General features: G+C 29.1%; 1 protein-coding gene across 4 annotated transcripts in view; it reads left to right on the top strand.

Annotated features, from left to right (window-relative positions):
* Positions 1–11,588, top strand: part of LOC111618623 (receptor-type tyrosine-protein phosphatase mu-like) — a 36,430-nt gene continuing 24,842 nt past the window's right edge. For all 4 annotated transcript variants that reach the window (XR_002755600.1, XR_002755599.1, XM_023360177.1 and 1 more), the window contains exons 1-2: positions 1–473; positions 10,924–11,011. Coding sequence is in view for 2 of the 4 variants with exons in the window: in XM_023360177.1 (XP_023215945.1) it covers positions 234–473; positions 10,924–11,011 (328 nt within the window). In the remaining 2 variants the exon portion in view is untranslated. The remainder of the gene's footprint in view (positions 474–10,923; positions 11,012–11,588) is intronic.

Here is an 11,588-nt window from a genome sequence, read left to right as displayed (position 1 = left end):
TCCGTATCGATAAGGTTGGTTCTATTCGAGATGTGGCCACGTCCGGGACGCTTGGTACACAACAAATCTCGTGCTGTCGTCTCCTTCTGTCCGGTCTCTCGCCTCCCCTCGCCTCCATCCCATCGCAGACAAGCCGACGAGAGAAGAATTTTTGCTATTTTTACTCGCCACCTCCACTCTTCGCTATACATCTCGTATACCGAACCGACATTCTGGAGCAGATCAAGACGAAAATGGGGAAGACCAACAAGGCCAAGAACGATTCTAGCAGGTCTCTATTCCGTAGCAAACAGCAGAGAGATCCGTGCATAAGCAAGTTACAACTCTCTTTACTGAACAGCGGCTTACTCAACGTGTCCGACGGTGACAAAGCCACGAACCTCATACCACAGAAGCCCATAGAATTGCATAAATTCCCTAAACACGTTGAAAATTTAAGAAAATATGACATACTCTTAAAAACGGAATTCCAGGTAAGTTTAATTAATAGACATTCCCCATTCTTCATAATTTACAAGGAGGCAACTCTTACCTCCTTGCAAATTATGTGTACCAATGGATTAATATCTTTAAATTGTTCATTTTTTTTAATTGAAATTTGAAGTTCAACACTTGTTGCTGTCGAGTAAACGAGGTCGTGTTATATACCTTTTTATATCAACAAACAAGCGGTTATAACGGGAATGGGTTACCACATGGGTCTTCTCCCATGACCTTGTCACTCGTTTATGTCGTGTTTCCTCGAGCTTGTTTCCTCTCCGTTTCAAAACAATTTACAACTTTCCAACTTAATAAATTGGGATACATTTTAAGTGTTTAATATTATCGTTTTTTTAAGTAGGAAATGGTTACTGTTAGCGCTTTATCCGTCCGTACGTTAACTCGAGTTGTTCATTTAATAAATGGAAGTGGAGAAAGTTTTAAAAAAAGTTCGAATGAAATTAAGAAAATTTGAAGCATTGCGAGTGGAAAAATTGTTTTATTTTCTGGAAGTTTTGTAGAGAATTCGCTTATTGTTTCTAATGGCAATGTTTTCTCAGGCAAGCATTGTTTCTATAATGAGATTTCATATATGAAATGGCACTCGTTCTTTTCTTTTATTAAAGTAAAAAGGTAGTAAAATTGATTTCCGTTGACTTACGTAAGGATAGATTTTTTTTATTTTCTATAACAAGGTGAAGAGAGAATGAAGTAGTACAAATAGGGATCATCCATTATTTCGGCTGGTTGAACTCATTATTTACAAATCAAATATTTAAAAATATATTTAAAAAATTCTTTAATTTAATTTAAAACTTAATAAATTTATTAAATTTTATATTTATTATATTATTTATTAACACATTGTTTATAAACATACTTCTTTACCTATTTATTAACATAATCTCTTACCAACAAAAACACTTGTTTACTACTCCATTTATTAACACATTTCTTCTTTTAAAGCTTACTTATATACATACACGTATGCTTATTTATCAAATTAATTACTGTTTATAACTCATTTATGTCGTATATTCAAGTAACTAACTTATTTACTAGCGCCTACCTACGTTGGCAAACATACGCAATACTCTGCACGTAAATACAAAATTAATTACTCGATAACAACACTACATTTAACAATACAATCTAAACAGTAAAACTCCAATTTAAAAATCGATAAACGAACGTAAGCACCATTGAAAAAGGGAGAAAAATTACAAGGAAAAACATTGTCTAACAAGAGCAAAATGCATTTATCGCGTGTGAAGGTTTTTTTTTTTTAACACACGAACATTCCAATAATATAAACTTATAGAATATTCTATCACACTTTGAACCGTCCTCTTCTATAATTAGTTACATTGTTATATCAGGGAATTTTTTTCCTTACATAGAGGTGTCGACGTATACAATTAGGCTCGATTTTATGTTTTTTTTAAGCGATAAAACGGTAAGAAATTGGCCGATTTTTATTGTATTTTTTGTGTAAAAATCTTTAATGATGTGTTTCTTTTTTTTCGGACGAGGAAGAAAGATAGGAGAGTCGATAATTTGTAAATGGAGTAACGTATAGTGGATATAGTTTAGAAGTTATTCAAACAAGTATTTAATGAAGGGTATAATAAAAAAAATCGATGTACCTTGACCTTTTTATTCATCTAAAAAAACCGCAATTCACTCTCATTCTCTCACAACCAGCGTGGGTTTCTCTTCATTGTTGAATGCAATCTCCACAAAGGACATGTCATGTGGAGGGTGGTGATGTCGAGACAGCCATTGAAAGTGGTCTTTTTTTTACAATATAGGTGTTCTTGTAGGACAATAAAGTCATTTCCGTATCGAAATATATGTAAATAAATTTTAAAAATAATAAACAAGTTTTAACATGTAGATTCTGCATTTGATTAAAAATAAACTGACATCATTTTCTTCCTTCAAATTCTGCGACTCTAGATATTAAAGACTTTTCAGATTGGAAGAAGACATTAAACTCATTGAATATAGGTAATATAAATTTTAAAAATAATAAATAAGTTTTAACATGTAGATTCTGCATTTGATTAAAAATAAACTGACATCATTTTCTTCCTTCAAATTCTGCGACTCTAGAAACTTCAGCAACATATCCCTATGTAATGATGAACGATCTATGTTTCCCAGACAACAAAAACATGGAATGAAGAAATAGAGTCATCGTTTGTTCTCGAACCCTCTCTGGCATTGTGTCGTCTCTACATTATTGTTGTNTAAAAATTATTTATTTATTATATTATTTAATTTATTATTATTTAAGCCATTAATTGAATTGATTTGGAGGAGTTAGAAATGAATATTACTTTGAATCCGTTTTTTTTTACTTCGCCGATTTTTATTACTAATAAAGATGGCGCCTAACGAAATATGACGTCGGGCAATAAATAATACGTTTGCGGAGATAACAAGTTTGATAAATCATACCATAAATCTAGTTTTTAAATATTTTACGGATTATTTATTCGCTGTTTGCTAATGAAATGAAGGGAATATAATCCCGTAGTATCCCGTTTCAACTTCCAGTTACGTCATTAAGGAACGACTTAATATATTATAAATGCGTTCATTTATTAGTTCCGACTACTCCAATCCAAGTTATGGTTTGCACGTTTTAATAATGAATTAAGTTTTAGATCGTAGATATTAAAAGAGCGTTCGCTTATTAGTTCGGATCGTTCCAGTCTAATAACTAAACGCTCTTTTAACCCTTTGTTTACTGGTGGACAAAGTTTTGAAGTTTAATTAATACTTGTGCTTATTTTCTCCACGATTTCAGATTGAAAGATGTAAACTGAACAGTCTCTGGCCTAATTTTAATCATGTAAAGCAGATAAGATACATCTGTCATATACAATTCTTATTTTAAAGTTGCAGTACTTGCAGATACTATTGTTAGTTACACTGCAATAGTATTACTGCACAGGCCTATAATAAAATAAAGTAACTTAAAATGGCTTCTAGAATTATTGAATTTTCTTATGTCCAGAAACAAGAAAAAAAAAATACTCTGGAAAATCGAATCGATAATTTATAAACATTTCAAAAATAATTTTTTTTTTTCCTTGAAAACTTCGTCTCGAACATTTATAAACTTTGACAATTTCGGTATTTAATGGCATCCTTTTATGCAGATTTCTATAAAAGTTTTAGAGTTAGATGCAATGATATGAAGAAAAACTACTCAACAATGCATGACAGGTAATATTAGAATCGATATTTGAAATATTCCTTGAAGAAGGAGTGAAAATATCCGTGTAAAGTGATGCGTATCACCATTCAAATTTCCTTAAATATGTCAGTTTATACATTAAAAATAATATTTAAAAAAAAATGGGATAAGGGATGTGTCACCAATTGAATCTAAAGATCCCTCCTGTACAAAGATTTGGAATATTTTAATATTCAAATTTCAATAGGAGAGGACGTCATCTCGAATAGTTTTATATGTATATTTACCACATATCGATGGGATAATAAAAGTAAAAAGGTTCTTTTCTTAGAAAATATATCCATCCCTTTCGATTGAAAAATGTTATATATTTTTTTAAAAAATATTTTCTACGATCGATATTGTTTTGATTAAAAGAAAATGTGGTAATTTGGATTATTTTCTTGCGAAGTTTTGCTCTAAATTGACTTGTAAGAGGATGGAGAAGGGATTTACACGTAATCTAAACAAGCTAGGGCTTAGGGCCTAGCGATAAAAAGCTTCAGTTGAAAGTATTATTTTTGTAAATTTATTATTATTATTTAGTGGAGAAGAAGGGCCTCTTATAATTTACAATAATTATACATCTAATCGTGAAGTGGTTAATGAATTATCCTTTAGGTAATTCTCATTTGGTAAGAGTGGCTTTTGTTTAAATTTATGTTAATTTTTATATATTTTTCACATATTGTAATTCTCCTCCTCCTTCCTCTCATCTTCATCCTCCTCATCTTTATCCTTCTACAGAGATACTTTAACTATTAATAAATTAATTTATAAAATATTTTAAATGATATTTTATAAATTAATAACTTTCCTTAAGAAATAAATAAATAAGCTATTAAAATTATAAAAATATATTTTAGATAATATATGACACGATTGTTTATTAAAATAAGCTTAGAAGAGATGAAGATGTTTTTTTTTAATTTTAACCCCTGTAAATCATGTTTCTCCTTTGATCTCTCTTAATGGAAAGATAAATTTACCATTTAAAATAAGATTTAATTTAATAAAATAAATATTTATAGATAAATTTATGAAAGAAAAGTGATTATATATAAAAAAAACTTCTTTAAATTTCATCGATTTTAGTCGAAAATAAACGTATTTAACAACGATTGACTGTGTAATTTCTACGGGATGGCACAGCGTATAATCGATTTATTGTACGAAAAATGATAAATATATTCGATTTTCGATCACTTAAAATCGTAAATATTAAACCTGTTTGTTTATATAACAGTTGCGATGGAGATTTATAATGAGAAATGCAAGATATTTTTGTGTAATTCTAGTTAAAAATATTAAAAAAAATGCAAAATGTATAATTCGTTAGAGCATTGAAGATGTATTATTATCCTGTTCATTGTCTCTTCGAAGCGAATGGATAGTGTCTGTGCCGTTTCCTTCATCGAGGACGACAAGAGGAGGTTACTATGGTTACCAGGAGCGGCGGAGGAGTGAAGTTGCTGGACTGTGACAAGGAATAGAAGGACGAGTCCGATCGACATCTGGAAAATTGACAGCGCTTTGTCTCAAACTGTTATTTCGTTTCGAATATAGATTAAAATCATTTGAAACCGTCGCCGAAACGATTACTGAAATATTTAAAAAAATAAGAATGCCAAGCTGTAATTTATCTTGAAAATATGACGATATCGATTTCATTTAAAATACGCAAGGATCATCGATGAAGGATGAGCTTTAGGGACAACAAAACTTATGTAAATGAAGCCGAAAGAGGGTTTTTCTGCATCGCCGCTCTCGTCCCCGTTTCGTCTTACATTTAATTCGCATAAATCACCATCATTTTACGCTACTAGCGCATATAAACTTATTTATTATCTTCGCTGCCATCTATTTATAACTTTTTTAAAGAAAATTACAAGCGTTGATCGTTGAATTTTTTAAAACAATAATCCCGAAACGTGATCGTTTTATTTTTTGGTAACGTTTTAATAGTTATTAATAATATATTATTACGTTTTATTATTTTTAAAGTATTATTATATGTAAATAAAAGTAACAGTTATAAAGTTTTTTTTTTTATAAATGATAAATCGGATTTTTTTTTAAATCAAAACTAAGTTTAAATCGTGATGGCGCTTTAATGATGATGATGTCATTTAAAGAAGAATTATAAAATCGCGTTATAAATTTTAATGAACTTTAACATTCACAATTAATTTTAATTTTATTTAATAATAAAACAGAAAAAGAATATTATATTAAAAAAAAAAAATATGAATTACCTTTTCCGTTCGATGTTAAACAATCGTCTGCCAAAGGCAATTTGTCGAGACGCCACCTGGACGCCATTTCGCGGAACTAAGTCTGTTGAACTTTCTGGATGAAGGAGTTTGTTAATTTTATTATAAAAATTATTTATTTATTATATTATTTAATTTATTATTATTTAAGCCATTAATTGAATTGATTTGGAGGAGTTAGAAATGAATATTACTTTGAATCCGTTTTTTTTTACTTCGCCGATTTTTATTACTAATAAAGATGGCGCCTAACGAAATATGACGTCGGGCAATAAATAATACGTTTGCGGNTTCTTCCTCCTTCTCCTCCTCCTTCCTCTCATCTTCATCCTCCTCATCTTTATCCTTCTACAGAGATACTTTAACTATTAATAAATTAATTTATAAAATATTTTAAATGATATTTTATAAATTAATAACTTTCCTTAAGAAATAAATAAATAAGCTATTAAAATTATAAAAATATATTTTAGATAATATATGACACGATTGTTTATTAAAATAAGCTTAGAAGAGATGAAGATGTTTTTTTTTAATTTTAACCCCTGTAAATCATGTTTCTCCTTTGATCTCTCTTAATGGAAAGATAAATTTACCTTTTAAAATAAGATTTAATTTAATAAAATAAATATTTATAGATAAATTTATGAAAGAAAAGTGATTATATATAAAAAAAACTTCTTTAAATTTCATCGATTTTAGTCGAAAATAAACGTATTTAACAACGATTGACTGTGTAATTTCTACGGGATGGCACAGCGTATAATCGATTTATTGTACGAAAAATGATAAATATATTCGATTTTCGATCACTTAAAATCGTAAATATTAAACCTGTTTGTTTATATAACGGTTGCGATGGAGATTTATAATGAGAAATGCAAGAGATTTTTGTGTAATTCTAGTTAAAAATATTAAAAAAAATGCAAAATGTATAATTCGTTAGAGCATTGAAGATGTATTATTATCCTGTTCATTGTCTCTTCGAAGCGAATGGATAGTGTCTGTGCCGTTTCCTTCATCGAGGACGACAAGAGGAGGTTACTATGGTTACCAGGAGCGGCGGAGGAGTGAAGTTGCTGGACTGTGACAAGGAATAGAAGGACGAGTCCGATCGACATCTGGAAAATTGACAGCGCTTTGTCTCAAACTGTTATTTCGTTTCGAATATAGATTAAAATCATTTGAAACCGTCGCCGAAACGATTACTGAAATATTTAAAAAAATAAGAATGCCAAGCTGTAATTTATCTTGAAAATATGACGATATCGATTTCATTTAAAATACGCAAGGATCATCGATGAAGGATGAGCTTTAGGGACAACAAAACTTATGTAAATGAAGCCGAAAGAGGGTTTTTCTGCATCGCCGCTCTCGTCCCCGTTTCGTCTTACATTTAATTCGCATAAATCACCATCATTTTACGCTACTAGCGCATATAAACTTATTTATTATCTTCGCTGCCATCTATTTATAACTTTTTTAAAGAAAATTACAAGCGTTGATCGTTGAATTTTTTAAAACAATAATCCCGAAACGTGATCGTTTTATTTTTTGGTAACGTTTTAATAGTTATTAATAATATATTATTACGTTTTATTATTTTTAAAGTATTATTATATGTAAATAAAAGTAACAGTTATAAAGTTTTTTTTTTTATAAATGATAAATCGGATTTTTTTTTAAATCAAAACTAAGTTTAAATCGTGATGGCGCTTTAATGATGATGATGTCATTTAAAGAAGAATTATAAAATCGCGTTATAAATTTTAATGAACTTTAACATTCACAATTAATTTTAATTTTATTTAATAATAAAACAGAAAAAGAATATTATATTAAAAAAAAAAAATATGAATTACCTTTTCCGTTCGATGTTAAACAATCGTCTGCCAAAGGCAATTTGTCGAGACGCCACCTGGACGCCATTTCGCGGAACTAAGTCTGTTGAACTTTCTGGATGAAGGAGTTTGTTAATTTTATTATAAAAATTATTTATTTATTATATTATTTAATTTATTATTATTTAAGCCATTAATTGAATTGATTTGGAGGAGTTAGAAATGAATATTACTTTGAATCCGTTTTTTTTTACTTCGCCGATTTTTATTACTAATAAAGATGGCGCCTAACGAAATATGACGTCGGGCAATAAATAATACGTTTGCGGAGATAACAAGTTTGATAAATCATACCATAAATCTAGTTTTTAAATATTTTACGGATTATTTATTCGCTGTTTGCTAATGAAATGAAGGGAATATAATCCCGTAGTATCCCGTTTCAACTTCCAGTTACGTCATTAAGGAACGACTTAATATATTATAAATGCGTTCATTTATTAGTTCCGACTACTCCAATCCAAGTTATGGTTTGCACGTTTTAATAATGAATTAAGTTTTAGATCGTAGATATTAAAAGAGCGTTCGCTTATTAGTTCGGATCGTTCCAGTCTAATAACTAAACGCTCTTTTAACCCTTTGTTTACTGGTGGACAAAGTTTTGAAGTTTAATTAATACTTGTGCTTATTTTCTCCACGATTTCAGATTGAAAGATGTAAACTGAACAGTCTCTGGCCTAATTTTAATCATGTAAAGCAGATAAGATACATCTGTCATATACAATTCTTATTTTAAAGTTGCAGTACTTGCAGATACTATTGTTAGTTACACTGCAATAGTATTACTGCACAGGCCTATAATAAAATAAAGTAACTTAAAATGGCTTCTAGAATTATTGAATTTTCTTATGTCCAGAAACAAGAAAAAAAAAATACTCTGGAAAATCGAATCGATAATTTATAAACATTTCAAAAATAATTTTTTTTTCCTCTTGGCAGAAGTAAACAGTAAAGAATTTCTTTTAAAAATAAATGATTTATGATATAAATTCTGCATGTAAACGTTGCAAGAGTAAGCATATATTTTATATAATAAACTGATGTATATTAATAATACACGACAGATGTTTAGAATGGATAAATAGGATTTGATCCTAGCTGTATATAATTTGATAAGTGTGTGTTAACGTATAAATTGAAAAGAAATAAAAACAAATGTTATACAGTATATAATAAAGGTAAAGTTTGGCCATAGATCATTCGAGATTTTTACATTTTTTGAACTCGAGGGACACCTTGAAATGCCGAAGAAATGCAAAAATGGCACCATCTTTGAAGCTTAATAACTCCCGTGCCCCTTTGTCGTAAATTTCTGAAATTTTGTATGGAGGTTTGTTTATAATTGGCATTGATACCATAAAATTTTGGTGATTAAAGGTTGAAGGGGTGGAGAGATAGAAGGTTCACGCGTCATATCTCCAATGGATATTAAATATTATATACACATTAAAATATCTATTAATCTACACACATTTTATCTATATACATATTTATATACGTATCTAAATGGAAAAGTTTCTTAATTAATCAGTAGAATACGATTATCAAGAAAAACAGTCAGTCCCCTGGGAGATCTCGATCTACTATTTGGGGTAACTGTGGTATATAATTTCACTTTATGCACTGTCTTTGTAGTTAGTTTATATAATTAAATTTATCTTAAAATTTTCTATTAGTTATTCATGATTAAAATCAGTTTTTCTTTCGAGGAAACGTTACTGTATTTACAGTCTATCTTCTGCTTTCTAATTTATCTAGAGCCAATTTGAGCGAAACTAGTTTATAGAAATAGAGTTATAGATAAAGTCGAGCACTAAAGATAAAACAAAAGTCAAGTGAGACAACAAGGAAAGTAATTTTTATTCAACCCTTTTATACTAGATAACGGGATATAAATCCATACTCTTTACTGATAAAAATCAACTTCAAAAAAAAAGGGAGGCACTTTAATTAAATTTATTCGAGCGAAATACGCGGTTAACAAGTACACTATCAAATGATTTATCTCAATTCCAGTCCGGTTGTATCAATATTATTTTAAAGGAAATCCACAAAAATATACAGAACACCTTGCCAAATTTAGAAAAAAAGGACTTTAATTACTTTCTACAACAGAAGGAAAGTATGGCGATCAGTTTTAAAAAAATGATCCCCTCTAAGATTCTTATATTTTTGGACTCGGAACATTGAAGAAAGTTGGATTTTTTAATGTGTGTGGAGGTGTGTTCACTCACTTTAAAGCATAATAAATCTTGTTCCTTTTGTCCAAAATTTATGAAATTTTTCAGGGTTGTTTGTGTATTAGTGGGGAATATTTCTTGTAATTTTCAGGAAAATCTAACCATTGGTTCCGGAGATATGCCCACTCTCTTAATATCTCCCGAACTAATCCGAAGACTTACAAAGGATGGTAGCAATTATTAGGGATGAAAAATAAATAAATAATGTTTGGAAAAGTCCATCAACAACTTCTCCAGCTTTTCTTGTAGCGTTTATTCTACACGAAATTCAATTTACCTTTCATTAGAAAGCGTAGATTAATTTAAATTTATGTTATAATAATTAATAATAATAATAATTTCGAATATTCTACAAGGATATCTCAATTAATTTCTTCGGTTAATTAAGAAGTTAAACTGAGGAACATTGCATCATTTTTGATTTAAACCTTCCTTTACTAATTATATAATAACTGACATAAACCACGTGGGTAAATGTCTGGTATCAATTAATTTTAAAATAATACGTTAGAATATATAATAAATCAATTAATCCTTTAGTAAAAATGATAGAAATTTAAAACAATAAATTAATTATATTCGTAATATAAATGATACTTCTAGAATAATAAATTTCTAGAATTGAAATCGATCCGATTGGTCGATTAAAAATTTAAATTTTAAAAATAACGGTATTATTTTAATGACGTAGAAACTAGTTTGATCTTTATTTAGTACCTTTGTTTTACATAAATTTAATGGTATTTAATTTAAAATATTTATAATATTATTTTATTTTACAGGTTTCTACTAAAGGTGAATCCCATAGTGTTCGCCATGCACTTAAACCAGGCAACGAATTAAAAAACAGCTACAAAAAGCTAATTCCATGTGAGTTTTATTAAAGAAAAAAAAATTTTATTTTTAATATTAAATATAATATCAATTTTCTAAGAGATTAGTGAAGCGATTTTCCCGACGAAATCGATAATACAAAATGAAATTACGACGTAGAAAGAAAAAAAATATATATATGAAGAAAATAATTTCCCGAATTCAGTAGGATAATTATGTCATCCATCTTTGTTAATTATCTTAACGCCAGTAGAATAATTAGAAATTAAATTATTAATGTTTAAAAATTTATTTAACTTCATTCTATCTTATCAACTTTAAATAATATATTACAAATTAATTAAAATTTACTTTTATTGGGTTACAATTTGAAAATAATTGTAGACCTGTCTGTCTTTCCTTAAACTCGGCACTCGATAACCCGGCACTCCGGATAACTCGGCCACACCCTGGCAGGGCAAAAATACCCTTAGATAATTAATTTTCATCATAGACAGCTTTATGCCTCACAAAGTATTTTTCTGAGGTCTGTCTTATCAGGTAAATTACTGTACACAGTGTATTCATTAATTTTCATTTTCATGTAGTAAAGGCTCTATGCCTTCATAAAGGA

The sequence above is a fragment of the Centruroides sculpturatus genome, unplaced genomic scaffold (genome assembly GCF_000671375.1).
Source record: "Centruroides sculpturatus isolate CEXI.00-Female unplaced genomic scaffold, Cexi_2.0 scaffold94, whole genome shotgun sequence".
NCBI classification, from domain to species: Eukaryota; Metazoa; Arthropoda; class Arachnida; order Scorpiones; family Buthidae; genus Centruroides; species Centruroides sculpturatus.
This window is presented reverse-complemented; position numbering and strand designations above follow the sequence as displayed.